Below are 22,112 nucleotides of genomic sequence, written 5' to 3'. Positions count from 1 at the left end.
AAATTTTGGATGTTAGCCGTGGCAACAACTTGGAGCAGCTAATTAGCATCTCACAGGCTTAAAAAATATTCTTCAGTCAGAGGGTTCTTCAGATGTGCTGCGAGATTGACTGCTACCGGTGTAGCCATGCACATTTTGACATGAATAACATGAGCAACATTTATTTTGCCCTTTAGGATAAATAAAGAATTTTTGCATCAAATTGTATCATTTAACTTCAAGTGTTTTGGGATACCTGGGAAAATAAAAATTAAAAAAAACTACAAAGAAACGGAATATAAAGTAAACGATACGATGCTTTCAGTACTTTTTCGTGTTTTTAAATATAAAATTAGCATGGAATTTTGATTTAATTGGTGACAACTTTGACACCCAAAATCAAGAATATTGAGTAAATAGACAATCGTCTTGCCATACATCAATGTAAAAAGCGCCGTTCGACAAACACAAGTGCTGCGTTCACTGCCCTAATGAGTGTTTAGAAAAAGCAGGACGAACGAGAGAAGAGAGGAGGCTGGGATTTCTTTTAAAACACTCCCTTCACCGTCCAACCTCCCCTATTTTAATGATTGGTGCACTTGTTCCTCCGAAGACATCTTCACTATTTTTTCCTTTCAGTTTAGTTGGATCTGTAAAGAGACTTATTATCTTTACCTTCCCCTGAAAGTAAACAGAAAGTTGGGTTTCGCCTTTGACGCGTCCTCCTCCTACTACAGGTTTTTCCTACCTCCAGGTAAAGTTATGCGACTGCTTTTGTGTTAAAATGTTGTCGGAGGAAAACAATTTGTAGGTAGCTAACGCTGACAAACGAAGCTAGCTGATTTTATTTTATTTTTTTTTAAAAACGTAACGACACTTGTGTGTTTTCAGTTAAAAAGAAAAACATGGGGGAAAAAATCGAGTGATTTTTTTTTTATCGTATCGTTTTATTTACCCCAAACTCAAAAGGAGCTGGAGTTATTTAATAATTTAATCAAACTCAATTTATTTTCACTGCTGTTGGGTGTCAAGCTTGTGTAAAGTTAGCATTTAACCGTTGGGCAGCCGTTGGGCCGCGCTACGGGTCTGCTAGTATCGCCGTCTGCCACTCCCGTTTCCCACTTTCATGCTTCAGATCACCGGCCTCCGCTGAGCTCATCTGACACTCAGTCGATGGGAAATGTTATGAATCCAGGTCAGAGACTCTCACCTTGGCATTCCCAGCATTCCCACTCCAGTGGAGCGCCCAGTAATCTCGTCCTGCCGTTTCCCATCCCCTCTGTTGTTGTTGCACATGTGCAATACGTTTGTGTACATTTTCTTGCTCAAATAAATAAATAAATAAATATAGTTTAAAGTTTTATAAACATATAGCGTTATTTTCGGTGCATGAAAAAATAAAATCCACAGCAACTATTTGTTTACTATGGTGGATTGATCCTGCTAAAATCAACAATAAATTAATAAGGAAATAAAACTGAAAATAAATAAGTATAAGTACATATGTTGTAATTACTTGCTTCCATGTTCATTTACACATTTATTTATTTAATACAAAAAGTTTGTGTGGATTCTTGGGAGCTGGTTGGTTTGTAGATGACCAATCACAGTAGTTTTATTTCCTCACGTTTTTATTTAATTGTTTAGTTATTTCTTCATTTATATTTATTTATTTTTTAGTCGTTGTGACAGAATCAGTCCTTCATAAGATTCAGGAAAGAAACACTAGAGATAAAGTTGAGAAGAAAATCAAAGTTGATTTAAGATTAAAATAAAATGTTTCAAGTATTTAGCATCCCATGGAGAGCGAGTCATGATCTTGAAAATTAAGGGTATGGGACAATTGCAAAGGCTATTGTGATCATTGCAACACCAGTGCATGGTTTGGGTCAAGGTGGATTCAGGTGTTAGGATGGTCCAGTCAAAGTCCAGACCGAAATCCAGATAAATTTCTATGACTGAATTTTACCTATTTTTCAAAGAGAAAGATGTCAAGATATGGAAAGCTTTTACAGACGTACTCCAACTGAGTTGCAGCTGTAATATTAATTGCATTGTACAATACAGTACAAATGCACAACATGTGTAAAAGTTGTAAAATGATTAGAAAACCTGTATAAATATCACTTGCTTTCCTTTTCAGGCACAGTTTGTGGTTTCGATGTGACAAAATGTGAAAAAATTGAAGGAATACTTTAACTAGGCGCTGTGTTACCTTTTGCAGTGATGTGTAATTCAAACGCTAGATCTTGATTTTATAATAATTTCATATTTTTGTATAAGAGGAACACATACTTTAGTTCTTTAGAAGTTGGGAAGTTGTACTTTTATTAATCTTTCAAATCCATATAATCTTCAAGGTCAAAGAAAGTTCAGTCATTAAGTTCAGGTCAGATTCTCAAACGCATTGTTTGGGTTTTGAACTCATAAAATACTGAGAAATATTAGTTTGTATTGTTCATAGTAATATGCCTGGTCTTTCTGCTTGAACTGTTAAGTTGCGTCTGACACTTTACCCAGATCAGCGTTACAAAGTCCCAGCCAAACGATACTGTGTTCAGTTTGAACTTGAAACTTAGGATTTCCATCTTTAAGTCAACTGACTGGAAAATCTGGAATCTCCTCCCCTACCAGGGGCCTGAGAATCCAACATGGCCGCCATCGGCCAACATTTAGTGTTAAAATTATAAACAGGGTTATATCTCTGTAAGTCAGAAAGGGCAATGTCATTCCTGTGTGTTTGAGACGCAGCTCTCTTACCAAAAGCCACTACAAAGGGATCCAATTACCGCTTTGCATACCAGTCGTAGTATTGACAGCTATTGTTTGCCGTTTTAGTTCCGTAAAATTTGGCATGTTTTTGTGTTGGTTTGTAGTACCGCTGCTGCACAAGAAGAAAGTATGTCAGAGTTTTGCCTCTTCCCCTTCAGCTGGTGTTATTTTCCTCCACAGTCAAAAACGTCCAGGTTTTGTTTTGTTATTCTGATTAATGTTAATTTAACTGTTGTTTAGATTTATAAAGTCCAGTGTTTTATTCTTTTTCTGTCAAAGTTTTTTTTTGCAGTATTGATGAATATTTTGTGTATTCCTGATTGTTGGCCATGTGATCTAATTAGACAGCCTCAGGCTCCAGCTGCTTCACAAGACTGAACAAGACAAACTGATAGAAAAACAGATGAATTAACCACCTTTTCAAGCTTTCATTTTCATCTTGTTTGCTCTTAAATTTGTGTCAGTACCCAAATTTAAAACCAGTGTTTTATAAGCCTGGCGGGTTGCCAGGGTTTACTTGTGCTCCCACCAGGCTAAGCATTGCTTATCTACTTAAGTATTTTTAAACTGTTTGCATTTTGTAAGACTTTATAGTTGGTATTCATATATTAATCTTCCAATAGCAAATAATAATCTAGTGGTATTTTCTAATTTCCTGTCAGCTTTAAACATATTCTAACTGAAAAACACAACGGGCCGCTGGATGAATGACTGCCCAACCACCAGGCTTAGCAAGTTTTCTGGGGGAAATCTTGAGTACCTGTGTGAAATATTGCATTTTCCAGTCAATCTCAAACGTTTATTCAAAGGTTCCCTGTGACTTTAGGATGAGGAGTTGTGAATAGACAGCTTTACTTTTGGACATTCACAGATGCTCAGTGACATTACGAGTCTACCACATTTAAAGCCAAAGATTGCAGCATGTGCTCATCCATTTATCTTGAGGTTAATAAGTAAGCTGTGGTCAAGGCTGTTAAAGGTGAAAGCAGCAGGAAAAGTGCAATGTATAACTGCTGAGCCATTGGTTTCATAAAGTTTTGGTGCAACATGAGTAAACTTTGCTTGCACACTTTGAGATGCTTAATAAGAAAATTAAAATAGAATAGTGCGGTTGTGAAAATACGCACATTATTCTGCAAACTCTTTCAGAAGTCAATAGAAAACTATAAATGAACGTTTCTCTTCACAAAAATGGGGTTGGAGTTTAGGTTGACATCGAAGAGCAGCAATGTAAACAGTCTGGAGTTATGTGATGTAGTGGGTGCATCTTTTTGTTTTGCTGATAATGCTCTCTTTTTCCTATTTGGACAACATTACTTCTTAAGTTTTGGCATTTCATTTGCAATGTTCTGCATGTACCCTTCTGGGTTCCAAAGGTTCGTAGTTTGAGTTTTTTCTGGTGGATAGCCTACAAATTTAAATAATTTCCTTTTTGCGTTTTGCAAGCTGCCAAAATAATTTTAAGGACATGTCAGTTTGTTTAATTAACACCATGTTCTGAACTACATGTACGTGGTGTAATTAAGAACTATATAATCTCAATCAGTTATAAATGTCTTTTAGGGATTTACGTAGATTGTCGTCACTGATGAAGGTGCTTCATTTTCAACTGCTGACCGCATCGTCACCCTACTGGCCGCCTCTTGCTGTTTTTCTATGTTATGTCTGATTTGCTTGTGAATTAGTGTTAGTCAACATAGTCAGTTTTCTGTTCATTGTGATGTTTTGCAGGTTCAGGCAGACACACAGGTCATCAGTTTGCATGTATGTAATTCTCTAATTAAAGTGTGATAATGTTCTGTACAAAATGCCTCTGATTTTAGGTTTGTTTTTAAAAGAGAGAAATTAATCATGATTCTCCTTAAAGTTGCTTTCTTGTTTCTGGTTTGTGTCCCTCTGACAGGACATGACATCAGAGGTTACTTATTCACTTTCATGCACTAATTCGTCTGGGAACACTATGATTATGACCATGGAGAGTGAAACTGCTTTCGTGCTAGTAGCGTATTTTGTTTTGTTTTTTTCCTTTCTCCATCTGTCCGTCCTCTGCAGCAGACTTGGCCGACTCGCTGGTCTAGTTTTTCTCTTGCAGGGTATGACCTGTAATTCATGCTTGTTGGTTCTTTCTCCACCCAGTTTGGGTGAATCGCAGCAGGTGTGGCTGTCAGAAACAACAAGGGACTGGAAACAGCCACATTGTGGAGAATGACTTAGCATGAGGCTTGGAGGGATGCGTTTAAAGAAAGGAAAATGATACTAATGGAAAACGGGCTCTGTCACATAGAAATATGAAGATGTGTGGTTCCTTCACAGATGTGTAATATTATATTTGTAATTTAACCCTGAGAAAACCCTCATGTATGCATGAACTGCACTCAGCATCAGGACATGGATCATTGCTTTGCTGTTGGAGGGCAGAACTTCTTCAAAAGATTATAAAACAGTCTTAGAGTTTGCTTTTACGTTGAAGACCCTATTGAAGCCTTTATCAGCACGGCTTTAAATAAAGGTTCTGGTAGATTACATTTATAACCTGTTTGAGTTTGCTGTTGACCACAATTCTGATGGCAGGATTCTTTAAATAATGTTCTGCAAACACACTGGTTCTCACACTGAGCCACAGGTAACACTAGTGATACTTGGTCTACCCTTAGTTGTCTTTAGAATAAATCTTGGTATCAATTAATTTCAAGGTAAATATGGACAAATGTCACCAACTGCTTTGACAATCAGTTAATCAAGCAAATAGATTTTTACTTCTTCAGAAACATCTCAACAAAAAGTAATTCAAAGGTCACCCAGAACAATCTGAAAACCATAAAACTGAGTGTTTATTGCTGCGTCCCGTTAACGTCAGAGTCTGGATCTGGGAATAACATCACAACCAAATGAACAATGCTCCAGTTCTTTTAAAAAACGATAGGATTGAAGTATCTAAGCTTGTATTTATTCTGTATTTATCATGCATAAATGTTCCAGATCCTCAAAGCTTTACTACCATCACCTTCCTAAATAATCTGTTTGTTTTTTTATCACATTGGGGGTAGTGTGATGGTTTGGGATGGCTTGGCTTCCTCCTGAACCTGAAAACTTCCTGTAATTTAATGGATGAATTGTTCTGCCGCAGGACATCCGGTCATCAGTTTGTGACCTTAAACTCAACTTCACCACGTCCATCTTTTGGTGGCTTAACCCAAACAGGCCTGGCCTAGTCAAAGTCTGGACCTGCATCTGATTTAGAAGCTCTCTAGCACTCTAATAAGACTAGATTGAAACAATTTTGCAGTTTCACTGTGACTTAAGACTTATTGCCAGTAATCATAAATGCTTCAGGTAAAGGGTGGAGCAATGTTTTGTTAGTTTAATTATTTTTTTTTTTACATAGATCCAAATTGGGCTGGATAGCTGTTTATATTAATAATTTAGATGTTTTTTTGCTATTAATTTAGTTTATCTTTACCTTACTTTAAAATTAGTTTTATCCTAAACATTTAAGTTTGACAAAAAATGAGTCAAATACTGTTTTCAAACACTTTATCTGTGAGCAAGTTAATTGTTTTTGGTAGATCGAGGTAATAATGTATTTTGTGTGGGTGGGGAGGTGAGGGGGGATTTGGTGTTTTTTTACCTTAACACTTTTGAAACATTTTCAAAAAGACGTTAAAGTGTTTTGTGCATGTGTGGGAGATATAAGGGGCAAATTGTCCAAAGTGAAATTAAACTGTTTTTGTTTTTTTTACTTAAACTAGCCCCAAGTTTCCAATGCAAGGCCGCCATTTTGGATTGAATTTGGGAGTTTGGCGATAAACCTTTTAATCTTTAACTTTCAACTTCTGAGTAAATTAAGGCAATGATACTCTGCACCTTTTAACCAATCATTTATTTATTTTGTTATTTAAGCTTTATTAGTACAGGTTGTTCCAATGAGATCCAAGATCTCATTTACAAGAGAGAGCGGTTTCTTTCATATAGTGCCAGTGAATAGGAAAGTGTTTGCTGTTGTTTTTTTAAAGCTGAAAAAGTCCAGTTCTTGTTGTGTTGGTGTTTAAAAGGTCAGAATGGTGGTGCCTGGAAAATTTTTCAGAAAAAGCGTGATAAACGATGCCCTGGAGTGGCGACCAGTCGTATATGTTCCTCAATTTCTTTGATCAAACGTTAGTTAGTGTGTATTCTAGGTGTGTCTGACTTTACACAGCTTCTGTTTTCCTGAATAAGCTCTTCGATAAGAGGAAGCTTAAAACATAAATTATGTTTGAATATTTTTGTTTGCTTCATGCTTTGCTACTGTTGAATCAGATTGATCGGCATTTTAACATCCCTCATATTTACTCTCTATTTCATGTTTTTCATTCCTGGTTTTTTTCCCAGCTTAACTGTGGAAACATTGTGAAGACAGAAGAAAAAGAAAACTTTCTCATGAGAAGGGTGAGTCATTCAAATTGGTTAAAAGTAACAATGAACTACTTATAATTCATGTTTCTTTGATTATTTTTGCACCTTTTTACAGAGATGTATATTTTAGTTTAATTTAAAGAACACATTTATAAATATTGGAGTTTTCTCACTTTGAGTCTAGAACATATTTGTCTGATTGTTCAGTTGCAGCTTGCTACCACAAGTCAACTTTGCTCTTACTTTTATTTTTCCCTTTCAGTTGGTCTGACTTGAGTTGCGGTGTCAGTCTGTCAAACCAGTTTCCTTCACATGATTCTTTCTGCTGCAGCTTGTTTCACTCTGCTTACACTTCCTCTTCCTCGGCTCAGATAGTTTATCTGTTTAAAGTGTCACAAGGCAGGTGAATGAGAGTTTTAGTCCTTTAGACACATGTTTTTGAAGTGAATAGTTCAGAAAACATAATGACACCAATAACTGCAGCTATTGTTGTGACAGGTTATATAAGTATTGATTAATATCATCATGGATTTTTTTTTTTCACTGGAACATTTCATGTTTTTAAGTGAATGTCTCACCAGTTTACTTTCAGTGTTTATCTTTTTCCCTGTGTTGCTCTCGCAGTGTCATGTCCCGTGTTTTTCTGTGTATTTATTTCGAGTTTCTGTGTCTGAGTGTCCGTGTTGTCCTGTCTCCCCTTGATTGTTCCCAGGTGTTTCTCGTCTCCGTGATTACCCTCTGTGTATTTAACCCCACCTGTGTCCTTTGTTCATCGTCGGGTCCTTGTCTTAGCTGTTTAGGCGTCTGATGCTTCCGAGTCCATTCGTTAACCTGTTGCTACCGGCGTTGAGCCCTGGCATCTGCTCAACCGTGCTGCCTGTGTTTTGTGGACTGTTTTTGGATTATTATTTATCATTAAGCCACCTTCTATCATCGTACCTGGGTCTCAAGCGTCTGCCTCACCATCAACACCCGCACTTCTTGACACACAGTTTTTTGTTTTTTGTCTCTGTTGTTCTGACTCACAGCTCTGCAGAGAGTTTCTGTCCCTCACCTTCTAATGGCTGGACAGGCAGTTTTCCTCCCCAAACATCCAACTCATCACCAGCTTAATCTTCACACAGACCAGCAAGCGTGAGGTTGGTTTAAAATAAAAAAATCTTCATCAGAAACGGAACAACTTCCCGTCAAGATTCAGCACGTTGGTTTTTTCCATGTGTATTCCGGGCCCGCTGGATGTGTCATCCAAAACGTCTGAGTTTTAGTCAGCTTTGTTCCACTCCACTTGATGGATTTTACTTTGCTTGACCCTGAAAAAAACGTTTCACATGTTTCACTAGTCGCAGCAGTATTGAGGTACTTTGTTTTTGTGCTGGCATGTTTTAATTTATCTGATGAGCCTTATCTCCTCACCTGCCATCTAGACCCAGCGAGGTGCAGATGGATGAGACTGAAGGCCAGCGGGTGAAGTCTTTCGCTGATGAATCTGCGTTATTGGCCGAGCCAATCAACCCAGAAGGTCAGTTGGCAACAGATGAAGGGTGTGGTTATGAAAGAGTTATGTAGCCTTTATTGAAATAGTTTATGAAAAGTAAAGATGGGAAGAATTAAAAAAGTAATTTCTGTATTGTTTTGATTTAATCAGAGAATTGTTAGTTTTAAATATCATATGATGTTGCAAACATAATGAAATATTTACCTTTTTAGTAGAATATAATTTAAAAATGTTATTAAATAGTTTTATCACCTTAACAAAAAGATTTAAATTGTCTCGCCTCATTCCGATTCTTTTAATTTTCTTTAGATATGAATTTATGCTTTCTCTCAAGCTTAAGAAAAGTCTTCTTTATTACAAGATTTTTCTACAGTGTGGATTTATATTCACTCAAACCTAAAAAAAACCCCACAAAAATTCTACAAAAATTTAAAGCAAAATGCAGTTTCTTTAAGCTTGATGACAAATTGTTATGCCGAAGAAAAAATAAGGGAGAAAACTACATTTTTTTTAAAGGACAATATAAAAGTTATTTGGCAACACTTTGATGGGCTGTGCATGAGACTGACATGACACCGTCATAAACATGTCATAACAGTCATGAACATGAAGGAGTCTTTATAAATGTCTGACTGTTATCATGAAGTGTCATTCGGTAAATAATGACAGTTTTAATGCAAAGTTTACACTTTTAATGGACTTTTAATGCTGATTTTAATAGAACTTTGTGTTAATAGTCGTTATTGACCAACTAATGCAAAGTTTACACTATTAATGCAACTTTTAGTGCAACTTTGCTTTAAAAGTGTCGTTATTTACCGAATGACACTTGATGACAACAGTCATAAACATTCATAAAGACTCCCTCATGTTCATGGCTGTTGTTATGACATGTTTATGTCAGTCTCATTTCAGTCTTATGCACACCTCGTCAAAATAAAGTGTTACCAAAACACTTTTATATTGTCCTTTAAAAAAATGTAGTTTTCTTTTCTTTTTTTTTTTCTTCGGCATAACAGTTTGTCATCAAAAAAATTGAAATCCCTGTCACCTGAACAGTGTGTGAACTATTCTTGCCTGTGTCCTGTCGGTGTGTGTCACCAGACTCCCATTATGCCGAGCTGCAAGCTGATCTGGAGAGCGACTCCCGCGGTCTGGAGGCGGAGTCCTGGAGCTCGGCTGTGGACCAGAACTACCTGATGTCTCTGAACAAAGAGGCTGTTAAAAGGCAGGATGTCATCTATGGTACGCTGAAAAAGACGTTGAGTCAAAACATATAAACTGGGGTGTGTCTTACTCTTCCTGGAAAAGAGTAATCTGTTAACTGCCTCACTACCCTCAAATCTTTTGCATTTGTAAGAGTCATGTGTTGTTTTAGACGATGTGTTTATATAGAAATATTTCTACCTCCTCTATCCCAGGTTTCAGGCTAAATATTGAGCAAACATCAGCTGCTTAATGACAGAACCCTTGTCAATTCCCTAGAGTTGATCCAGACTGAGATGAACCATGTGCGAACCTTGAAAATCCTTCTCCACATCTACATGTACGAGCTGAAGCAGTTCCACGTTATCGTCTGGCTGGAGAAGCTCTTCCCCGGCCTGGAGGTTCTGCTCAGCCTCCACCATTTCTTCCTCAACTCCCTCAAATCCCGACAATTTGAGAGTGCGGATGAGGACAATCGAAATAACTACTGCATCACAAAGCTGGCGGATATCCTCATCAATCAGGTAGGGCGAAGGAGCGGTCCAGAATAACCATCATGGACATGTCTTTAAGAAAATAACAATATCTACCAGGGAGTTTGGTCTATTAGCAGAATTTGTATAAATATATTGTGTTTATTCTTTATCTGCTCTATGCTACTCACCTACATATTTCCACCTTTATCTTTCTGTCCATGTGATGTTTACAAAATAAAAGTGCCGATAGGGGTCTGATAAGGTGGATTTGCTCCATAATGCTGGGATAATTGCATACAATTCAGTCTTTTTATGTTCATGCTCCACCAGTTTTTTTTTCAAAAGTTAAAAACAATTGAAAATGCACTGACCAGATTTTTATGGTCGATGTAGTCTCTGCTGCTGGATTTTACCCTGTTCTGAATTTTATACAATTTTTCTGCTTACTTTTTAAATTGAAAATCTTGCTATATTCATACTAAAATGAACTTTGATATCTCTAAACAATCCAAGATTTCATATTTTTCTTTCTCTCCATGCATCTTTTTTTCTGTTCTGCAGGTTAGAAAATAATTTCACACCGTAGATTATTCATAAACAGGACAGAAAACATGGATTCTCCTTCCTGAACAGGATAATGACGAAACGTTACACTTGCATCACCTGCTGAACAGATGAACATGCCGCCTTCAGGCATCCTTAAGTTACACCCACAACGGGTGGAGGCTCTCAGTTCTTTTTGATATCTTGCATCAGTCTTTTGCCACAGTGGGTTAGAGATGTGCCTTTAATATACCAACATGAGAAGCTTTGTTGTTTTTCTATGATTTGACATAAGGAATCAGTCTTTGGGTTGTTGCCTTAAAATCTCTTCTTAATTCACAGTTGATGCTTTTTAAGCCAAATGTTTGAGTTTCCCACTTGTTAATCATGGGCCATGATTAAATCTGAACAAGTAGGGAATCTTTACAGGCTATATTAGGGATGAACGATATTGGATTATTGGTCGATTATATGCCGATATACTAAAACTCATTTGGCCAATAACCGATACCAATATTTTTTCCTATGCCTACTTACTGAAACTATCGTCTCTCTACTGTGGAGTTAAAATACTGCATTATCTTTGTCAATTTAGCCTGCTGCCAAATGCAAATGCTAAAAAGGAGGATGAAAATGATGCAACACTTTCCACTTGCATTATGTTTAATGTCAAATTTATTCATAACATCTGCTCTCTCTAAGATAATGACAAGACTCAAGCAGTGCAAACTGGTAAATCTTCATCAAACTAAACTCAACCTGATGAAAAGCACATCAGTCGCGCTTTAATACTTATCAGTTTCTTATGATGTTGTGCTGTGCTGCAGGCATCACTGACACTGGTTTGTCATATAAAAACAACGCCTTTTATAACGGTGAATTATTTTGACAGATAATTTGTCCGATATAAAATTTTACAGCTGATATCAGCCGATACCATGCCAGTAATATCGCGCATCCCTGCTCTGTATGAAAGCTGTGAAATTGATTGCATTTTGTTTTTGATCACATTTTTTAGCTATTGATATAATAATGTAGTAATAATGGAAGCCTCTCGGTTTTTTCTGTAGATTTTCTGTAACATACAACCAAGTTTTCAAGCTTGTGACGTTGATATTTAACTGAATTTCCTACTTTGATCTAAAAGGCATATGCTGAGAGCAGCTTAGCTCTCTATGTACTCATTCAAAGATAAATACATCCTCATCTTTTGGGCATCTTGCCAGGGTTTTACCTGTGAATAATACATTAAACTAGCCTCATATCTGAGGATCAACTCACTAAGACGAAGAGCAAATCATAACATTTTGCTGGTAGACTTTACATTTCAAGTGGCTGTTTGTTCTGCCTGTGCAAACTGCAGACTGTGTGATTTGGGTGTGTGGCAGATGAAAATGTGTGAACTACATTTTGTTCAGGCATAAATAAAATATGTTTTTGACAGGGTTCTATGTGATATATTTTTTTTTATTTTCCATAAACCCAAAGATTAAGACGAATTTGTCAAACTCTCGTTTTTGGTGTCAGTTTTCAGGTAGTCTGGGAAAACAGATGACGGAGGGTTATGGCTACTTTTGCAGCCATCACAGCGAAGCTGTCAACTTCTACAAGAAGCAAATGCAGAACAACAAGAAGCTGCAAATTTTGATAAGAGTGAGTATTCGGCACTATTCAGTCTTTATTTAAAAAAGACTGATAAATAAAGATTTTAAGTAACTTATATTGTAGATAGAATTAACCAGAATAGATCTGTGATGTTTAAAGTAAGCAAAGTCTTCACCAATCAACAAGCTTATGGAGATGGTTGGCAAGTTTAAGTAATAACAAATACTGTATAAGATAATACATTTTATGAAGTTGGTTTAAAAACAGAAAAATGTTTTGTTTACAGAAAATTGATCAGCTGCCTCTGGTGCGAAGATTAACGATTCCTGAATGTTTCTTGCTGGTGACTCAACGCATCACAAAATATCCGGTTCTGTTGGAGAGAATCATCCAGAATACAGATGGTAAAGAATCCGCCCTGATCAGTTTATCTGCTGCCTTCTTTCAGTTCTGGTAAAAACCAGAGTTTCACTGAGAAATGTAAACAGGAAATGGTTCAAATTCAGCTCCATCAGACCTTTGCATACATTGTTTTATAGATCCAATACTCATAGTTCTCTGTGTTTGGATCAGTAGATAAACCAATCTAATGCTGCGTTCCAGTTACCTCAGAATACCTCTGAGTTTGGTTTGACGTCAGACCCAGAGATGACGGCGTTCTCGTTTGGAAGTCGGCATTTCAACATGGCGACGCACATAAACATTGTCTGCAATACCTCTTTTAAACATAATTGTAACCTTTAATTTTAATGGTGTTCAGTTTAGAGTTGCAGGCGCTACTCTTACATGTGTGTCTTGTAAAATAAACATGTTTCCACCATAACTTACTGCTGTCTAACCAAGGAACGTCCTAACAAGTCGTAACTGGGGGTAGTCGGAGTTACTCCCAGTTTTTTGGTGGTGAATCCGACTTTGTTCCAGTTGATTTTTTTTCCAACTGGGAAGGCAGAATTTTCCTGTTCTGAATACAACTTGAATGCAGCATAAACATTACTAGGTCTCACTAACAACACTCTTGGGTATGGATGCTGTTACAAAGTTATAAATGCTCAAAATTAGACATTATCAGTATTGGTAGGGTGCTTAAAATTAAGTCAGGAGAATCACAGAGACTAATTAAAGAAGGTATTAAAAAGGAAACGGTCTAATCCAAATATTTAATGACCGCCTGTGGCGAAAACTATTTTCACTTCTGTTCTTATATATTTATGTTCTTTCAGTGTAGCCCCTAAAGGGAAGTCAGAATTTGCCAAATCCTGATATTTTTATTTTCAAGCTTTCAAAAGCCCAGAGATCAGAAATGAACCACACGATTTTTATTGGTGCTTCAGTTTTATAAATGTTTTTTTCTTCTGACCCATTAGTAATTTATTTTGTGCTGCTTCTTACAGCTGATACAGAAGAGCACAGGCAGCTGGAGAAAGCTCTGGAGCTGATCAAGCACACCATCTCCCAGGTGAACACCAAGGTTAGTGAATGTGAGAAGACCGCTCGCGTCAGAGAGATCATCCATCGACTGGAGCAAAAGTCTCAGGTCAAGCTGAAAGATGGCCGCTGGTTCCGTAGAGAGGACCTGCTGCAGGGCAACAAAACGCTGCTGCATGAAGGACCCCTTATCTGGAAGTCGTCCGGTAAACAAAAAGGTTTGTGATGGACTCTGGCCTCTGTCTTAGAAATAAAAGTATGAAAATGTGTTATTTTAAACTTTCAGTTTACTGGTCAGTATGCTGCTGTCTATGACCAGGTACAATGTTGGTTTTTCTGCTAGATAACATTCAAGAGAGTGTGTAAAATGTAAAGAAATCATTCCTGAAACTTGTCTAGTTGCAGCACTGTCTGTATCTTTTAAATTTTCATATTGTCGTCTTTTCCCCTGCAGAAATCCATGCTGTGCTGCTGTCAGATATGCTCCTTCTGCTACAAGAAAAAGATCAGAAGCTTGTATTTGCTGCCATGGTGAGTTCAAAACTATTCACAGAAAAGAAAAATATCACAACTATCTGTTGTATTCAGGAGGCAATCTTGGGAATATTAAGTCAAAGGCATACATGTTTGTTTTGTTTTTGAAACAAATTTTAAAAATCACACCTCAACCCTGTTGTTATTGTATAATTCAGTGTCATGGCAGCAGATTGGGTCACTGCTCACTGTAAGTGTTTGACACCTTACAGGTATATTTTATTTTAGTGATCCAAATATTTTTTATGTCAAAGATCCCTTGAGTAAATTCAAATTATGATTTAATTTAAGAAGAGTCTTACTTGATTATACAATGTTTTTTTTTCTCAAATGCTGCATTAATAAAACTGGTCAACGGCCAAAACAAAGGTTTTTCAGCTGTTTTAGGATCATTTTGAAGTGCTGAATCCAAAAATCACGTTGGTTTTGCTCAATCAGGTCACATTTCTGAACTATGGATGCAACATGAGCATCAAAATGCATGACTTGTTCTCACATATGGATCTTTTTCCTGATAATCTGGGATCAATGGGTGATGAGCAGCGGGAGAGACTCCATCAGGACAGAAAACAGATGGAGAATTTTGCACAATGAAGACGTAATGTTCAATTTACACATGCTTCCCATTATAAGTGTTTATTATTCAATTTACAGAAATCCAAGTTTGTAACATTTAATTAATACACTCTGTTAGAAAATTGTTTTTTTCTTGTAAAACCTTTTTTGGATGAGAAATATTAACGGAAATGAACTGATAATGTCACAAAAATATCTAATTTGACTTCTCTGAATCAAATTAGAATAAAAATCTGACCTGATTGAGAAAAAAATGGTTGTCATTTTTGGATTCAGTGGTGCAAAATTAGCTCTAGTTCAGCTGAAAAACCATAGAGAACTTCCAAAAACATTTTTTTGTAATCCAGTGTTATACAGCAAATATGTTAGGAACCCACACATCTTCTGAACCTGTTCCACATTTATCTGGCCAGTTTTCAAAGTAAAAGCATGAATGTGAATGTCTAATTAATTGAAGAATTTTTAACAGTCAATAACCAAATCTTTATCACAGAAAGTCTGGACCACAGCTTAGCAAATTAGCGCTATAGACTTCATCCAGAAAAATTAAAGTTTTAAAGTTGGCAAAAATGCTAAAGCGCTAAATAAAAAAAAATATGTCTGTGGATTATCAGAGTTCTGCTCACCACTGGTAAAAGGGAAAAATAAGAATGGAGGAATCTATAAGGGGTCAAATACTTTTTCAAACACCAATTTGAGCAGATGTAAAGTCACAATGAAAGCATTTTTTAAAAAACCTAGCTGGAATCTATTAAATTTATGCCACATGTCAGATCTGAGGTGTTATAATGAAGACTACATCACAGTTAAACAGAGGACATTATTGTTGTCTCTTGCAGGATAGCAAACCGCCAGTGATCTACCTGCAGAGAGTGATTGTCAGGGAAGTGGCCCAGGAGGAAAGAGGCATGTATGTCATCTGTACGTGGCCCTCCGGCTCGCCAGAAATGTACGAGCTCTACACAAGCTCCAAAGAGGAGTGCAAAACCTGGATGGACCTCATACGTGACGTTGTAGAAAGGTGAGAGGGACAAATGTAGATCTTAAGATGCGGTATTGTTAAAGAATCATTAATAAGCCGAATATAACTTTGAACAGATTAAAATAACAGTTTTAAGTTTGTCAGTGAAATGATTGAAGAACCAAAATTTTGTTTGATCTGATAAAAATTAAACCATCTCGGTTTGGAAAGATGACTATTGCTTATTTGTCGCTTTGAAATAAAATATATCGGTGAAATGTTTGTGTTTCAGTTACAGAGACAATGAAGTGCACAGAGAAATGATCACTAAACTGCACATGTATCAAGGTAAAACCCCTGAATTTAGGTTGAGTACACACATCATACCTGTAACCCAAATACCTGGTTAACTTTGGTAAAGAATATTAAAATGGTAAATATCTGAAAAAAATCCAGGCAGTTTTTCTATTTTTGTTTTATACCTAAATAGTAGGAAATCTGTAGGACTTTGTTTACGTTTGACGGATTAAAGAAGGTTCTGTTTGGTTCTACTTTTCAGATAAGCTGCAGAAAAGAGACGAGCTGATAAAGAAAAGTCTGGAGAAGAAACAGGATATTTTTGCTGAACTTTATCATGATGTGGTGGGTCAGAAAACCCCTCACGGTGGGCTACTGCTGCGAGGTGATGCTTCTGACCTCCAGCAGGGGGAGGCCTTGGTGAGTGGGGCCATTGAAGAGGGTAAGACCAGAAAAACTACAGTTAAAGTTGTCTCTTTAAGTAGAGAGATTAAATAATGTTTGTTTGTTGGTTTTTCTTTTTTCTGCAGTGGAAAAGTTGCAGAACCTTGTCTTTATGACGATTAAGCATCCAGACACTCCTGAGGGGGAAACTGAGACACAGCAAAGTGTCAGGAAGGCAGAAACCTTTAAAGGCTCTCTGGATAATCTGGTAGCTAAAAGCATGAAATGTAAGTTTGTTTTTAGTAAGGATAGACCTTTTCACATGAAACTAGATGTTTATTATAAACTATAATTTTTTTCTGACTTTAGATCAGATTGAAATTTCCATGTTTTATATCCGAGTTGGGAAAATTCAGGACTTATCTCTGTTTTTGATATTACATCTCATTTATTTTTATGTTGCTATGATGCTGAGGCCGAAGCAGCTGGTTTATAATGTGCCTGAAATGCATCCATCAGTGAATAAATGCTGTGAACTAACCTTTCAGGAGGTTACAATGCCATGATTTTACCGCCTGGGTTTTAATAAATTATTTACAGGCATAGAGATTTTAGTTTGTAAACTTCTGAAAATTAAAGATTATCTAAAACATATCCGCATTACTGTGGCATTTAGCAAATGCAAATAATGTAATGCTTATGACTTTTTAAAAAAATACTTTTTTTAGTGCTGCTGAAACAGCACCTTGAAAATGTGCATTTATCATGTTCGACTAAAACAACAAAGTGTCTTTCGTTCACATTTTTAGATACTTTATCATACTGGTGACTTCTTCTTTTGAGGCTTTTCTTATTTCAGTCATTGCACCAAACCCCAAAGTAGCTCTGGCCGGAGAAATGAAATCATTGACTGACATTTAAGATCTCTTGAAGACTGAGCCACAGGAGTTTCTTTAATTGGTTATTTTGTTGTAACGTTTTGTCAGACGAAGATGCAGCTGAGAAGGCGCAACGCAGGTATAGCAGCTGTGACCATCTTCTCAAGAACATGTCGATCTCTGAAGACCTGGAGAAGTCTGTAAGTGAGACGCGTGTAAAAGATCTAAACTGGACGTTCAGTTTTTAGACATTGTCTGAAATTTCCTCTGTTCTGTTCCAGACTGATGACGATGAAAGTGGATCCCACCCAAAGCTGCTCTGTGGTTCAGCCTGCGGTGGTTTCCCTGAGACAGCGGTAACTCCACCATGATGACAATAATAAACTGTATTTAAAAAGGGACAGTGTATGGCTCAAATATAAATGTTCCCATTTATGTTGACAGGTTACAAAAAAGATATACAATTATATAATATAATAACACACACATACACCCCCACACACCATCTGATCAGTTTTTAACACATTTTCCAAATTAGATTTGAAATTTTCAGCGCTGCAACTCACAAACATGCTTTGTAATTGTTTCCATACCTTTTTAAAGTTTTTTTTTTTAGTATTTTACTGCCAGTTTATGTGATAAACCAACAAAGAGTTTTGGAAAATTATAAAGTGAAACAACATATATTTACATTTGTTTTCTTTTACAAATAATAAAAGTAAAAGTCCTGTCCTTCGGCTCCCAGCCTTAAGTCAATACTTTGTGGAAAATATTGTATCAAAATTACAGATTTCATATTGAAAGAAGAGCTTCTTTTAACGTTAATTTTCAACTATTAAGGTTTCTCTCTCAATGCCCCAAGGGGTTATTAATAAATTTGCTTAAAGTGATAAAAAAGAAACCAATGTTTTTACATATGTAGATTTTAGTGTCATTATTTTATTGAATTTGCACAACAAAATTACACTAAAAGTACAAGTAATATTTATTAAATCTATTTTTCTCGTCTTTAGGTCAGAAAGTTTTTGGGGTTTTTTTACATAGGTTTTCATAATATTAACAGGAAATGTAGCTTTGCTCTTTTTGTAAAGGTTTCATGTTTTTTTTCTTTATTTTAAAACCTAAAATTTTAAATAAAATGGTGATTCTACAAAAATGACAACAAACTTACTATAATGGATATTTATCAATTTATTTCTTCAAATCATACCACGATCCTCTTGCTTATTTCTCTGATTCCACTGGTTACGCTGGATTTTCTTTCTTTCTCGTTTGTTTTTAAGAGGAATCTGAATAAAAGAGCAAAGTACAAAACTTTGCCACACATGCATCACTACCATTTCACTTCACAACTTCGTGTTGATCTGTCACATAAAGTGGCAATAGAAGAAGGATTGAAAAGAGTTTAGGAGATGTGAATGTGTGTTCATACACCAAAGTTTCACTGCTGCTTTGTAGGTGCTTGATAGCCTTTGGTCGCTGGCGCAGAAGCTCTACAGCTTACAGGCAAGTCGAACCTCACAAAGCTACAAATGGAATTGTCTACAATTTAAAAATGCCGTTGTATTTCTGTTGCAAACAAAATATTTGCACTTTGATTCGTGCAGGCCGTCATCGCCCAGCAGGACAGCAGGATCGAACTGCAGAAGCTCTTCGAGTCAAAGAGCAAGCTGCCCGTCCGCAGCAACACCGACACGCTGCTTGAGAAGGAGAAAGAGCGCAACTTGGAGAAGCAGAAAGAGGAGCTGGCTAAGCTGCACAAGCAGCAGATCCAGCATCAAGCGGAGCAGCAGCGCTGGGAGAAAGAGAGAGAGAAGCAGCAGGTGTTGATTGACAGTCAGAACGCCGAGCTGCAGCAGCGGGAAGAGGAGTGCAGGAAGACGGAGGAGAAACTAAAAGAAAAAGAGCTGGAGCTGAGGCAGATTCGGGAGACGTACCAACAGGACCTGGAGAGACTGAGGGAGACCACACAGAAACTGGAGTGGGACCGGGAGGTGGTTAATCGGGACAAGGAACGTTTGGAAAAGATGAAGGCAAAGCTTGTCAACCATTATGACGATCCGACACGGGTGAGAATAAAAGAGAAAATCACATCTATCATCTATCTTATATAATTCATCTTTATTCAGCGTTGTGCACAGAGGCGGGCAGAGTACTCAAGAATTGTACTCAAGTAAAAGTATCACTACGTCAACATATTTTTACTCAAGTAAATGTTAAGAGTATCTATCCAAGAAATTACTCAAGTAAGAGTAAAAAGTATTTGGTAAAAAGGCGACTCAAGTACTGAATAACTGATCAAATCATTTTATATCTAAAAGTTACATCGTCAGACAGATCAAAATATAAAGTTATGTTGGGAATGTTGGTATGAAAATAATTTCTATAAATTATAAAATGACAAAATCAGGCAAAAGAAAACAATTTCCCAATCAATTTCTTTCAATGTAAAACTTAGAAAAGGCTGTCGGTGTGTTTACGTCTGGAGAATTTTTTCTTCATTCAGTGAAGTTACTCAAAGTGTCCAGAAATTTTACTCCAGTGTAGCGAGTAAAAGTAAAAGAACTTTTTACTTTTACTCGAGTAAAAGGAAAAAGTACGCCGCAGTAAAAATACTCAAAGTGCATATTTTTCCAAACATTACTCAAGTAAATGTATCTAGTTACTACCCAACTCTGGTTGTGTTCTTCGTGATTTTAACATCTTCCTCACATTGTCCTTTCTTTTCCCAGACTCCGGCACTCTCCACTTTCTCATCATTCAGGAGCAGCATAGTAAACGGAGCAGGGACTCTGACCCCAGTTCCCAGTGCGCTGGTCTTTACTGGTAACTCTCCTGACCCGGCAGAAACTCCTCCTCGGGTTCCGCCCCGGAGCACCAGCATCAGAATGAGCAGACAGATGCTGCCTTTTCAGTTGATGAGCACCACCAACCAGGTGCAGAAACCTATGGAGGTGCAGCAGAAGATTCCCAGGAAGCTGGCGGCCGAATCCAAAGGGAAGGAGAAAATCAAGTCAAAGCATTCTCATAAAAGAGCTCACAGTGCAGGTCAGAAACCCCAAATTATTCATTTGGGTTAGTTGTTTTAAATGTTTATTATGGGTTATTACCGGTCCATAAGCTGCAGATACTTTCTGTCTATTGAACATCATTCCTGTTTTTCTTCCTCCAGCCAATATAGACGTAACCCAGGTGGTCCCGATCCGGGTGACGGGGAAAAACGGAGGGAGTCTAAAAGCCCAAATAAGCACAAGTCCAAAAAGAGTCTTAAGTTCAGGTATGAACTTGGAGAAACTTTTCCAAACTGTTAGAAATGTTTCCAAAAATATCAGCTTTGCTACAACTTCTGATGTCATTTTTGTACATTTTCTCTTACATTAATAACATTTTTTAAAAGTTTTTTTTATCCAATTATCTTCATAGATGCACCGATCCACTTTTTTCACTTTCAATACGATACAGATATCTGAGGTTTATATCAGCCGATTTGATCTGATACAGAAAAACACTTCTGAACTGACTTAAAACATACACAGATATAAATGTATTGAACTACAAATTTACTTGGTAACGCTGCACTCGAGAGCTTTATCTTACTTTGCCAAAAGTATAAACGTAATGATGTACAGTTTTATAAATTCTTTCATAAATAAATCTAATATTCTGTTTTTAAAGGAGATGTCACCTTAAACTGTTTTGCTTGTTGACTTTAAGTAGCTTTAACAACATAATTTATTGTAATAAAGTATAAATCATCAGTTTAACTTGAGCAATAACTACATTAGTGGATGTAATTTCATGTTTTGTACGCTGCAGGGAAGTATTTTAAATCTTTTCTCCCCTCCTCCCTCAGATACCTTCAGGCCACCAGCATCTGGCCCAAACGTGAAGCCGTCTCAGTCGTTCATCACCCCGAAGTGGAACAACGTCAGTTCTCATCCGCCGCCGTCGCCTCCTCCCTTCCCGACAGAACAAGATAATGTTATTGTTCTTTAACGGAGGAGTTTGGATGTGAGCAGCAGGAAGACATCTTTAATCCAGATGAGAAATCCTCCAAGAGTTGCACATTTGCCAAAAAAAAAACAAATCAAAAAGTTTGGTCTTTTGTAATTATGAAAAAATATATATTTTAAATAATAATTTTAATACACAAAGACTCTGATCCAAAGATTAGTTTTATTTTTTATTAAACTATTAAGCACTCGGCTCTTAAGCTTTAACTTTAACAGCAGTAATAATGTGTGTACAACTTTGGTTTGACAAGTTTATGTCTGTAAATATAAAGATCTTCAGGTTTCTGCTTCTCAGCTTGTGTACGAATCGGTCCGGCTTTTTATTGAAAATGAACAATCCATGTAAATGGCAGCAGTTTGTGCAGACTGAGTTTTCACACAGTATTGACAAATATTTAAAGTTTTAGACAAATGCGTTTGAGTTCATAACAATTCTGCCTCTGACAGTCTGTTCATGTTTTGGTATCGCGAAACATCATGTTGTTCCTGGTTGAAACTCTGTAAACATGAACTGGTTTTGTGTAAAACTTGCCAAACTTCAACTGAACGGCATGCAATTAAAACATTTTAAATGAA

At 36.8% G+C, this 22,112-nt stretch overlaps 1 protein-coding gene across 2 annotated transcripts; it reads left to right on the top strand.

Annotated features, from left to right (window-relative positions):
- Nucleotides 1-380: 380 nt before the first annotated feature.
- On the top strand, nt 381-22,112 carry arhgef18a (rho/rac guanine nucleotide exchange factor (GEF) 18a). Of its 2 annotated transcripts, XM_028021228.1 has the most exons (21): nt 382-733; nt 7,120-7,176; nt 8,172-8,282; nt 8,568-8,662; nt 9,743-9,883; nt 10,124-10,368; nt 12,391-12,516; nt 12,755-12,872; nt 13,860-14,111; nt 14,348-14,424; nt 15,843-16,024; nt 16,257-16,312; nt 16,524-16,703; nt 16,792-16,932; nt 17,632-17,723; nt 17,805-17,879; nt 18,982-19,029; nt 19,131-19,592; nt 20,256-20,571; nt 20,696-20,800; nt 21,377-22,112. In XM_028021228.1, the coding sequence occupies exons 4-21, from the start codon at nt 8,584-8,586 to the stop codon at nt 21,517-21,519; spliced, it is 2,838 nt and encodes a 945-aa protein (XP_027877029.1). In that variant the 5' UTR covers nt 382-733; nt 7,120-7,176; nt 8,172-8,282; nt 8,568-8,583; the 3' UTR covers nt 21,520-22,112. The 2 variants fall into 2 exon arrangements, with proteins under 2 accessions (XP_027877030.1, XP_027877029.1); XM_028021229.1 differs by lacking the exon at nt 8,172-8,282 and having other exon boundaries at nt 381-733.

Source organism: Xiphophorus couchianus, chromosome 6 (genome assembly GCF_001444195.1).
Source record: "Xiphophorus couchianus chromosome 6, X_couchianus-1.0, whole genome shotgun sequence".
NCBI classification, from domain to species: Eukaryota; Metazoa; Chordata; class Actinopteri; order Cyprinodontiformes; family Poeciliidae; genus Xiphophorus; species Xiphophorus couchianus.
Note: the sequence above shows the minus strand (reverse complement) of the source record. Positions and strands in the feature narration are given on the sequence as shown.

Coding starts and splice junctions, on each gene's coding strand:
- arhgef18a (XM_028021229.1), top strand. CDS start 8,584: ATGGATGAGACTGAAGGCCAGCGGGTGAAGTCTTTCGCTGATGAATCT. Junction 8,663..9,742: donor CGAGCCAATCAACCCAGAAG/GTCAGTTGGCAA, acceptor GTGTGTCACCAG/ACTCCCATTATGCCGAGCTG. Junction 9,884..10,123: donor AAGGCAGGATGTCATCTATG/GTACGCTGAAAA, acceptor TCAATTCCCTAG/AGTTGATCCAGACTGAGATG.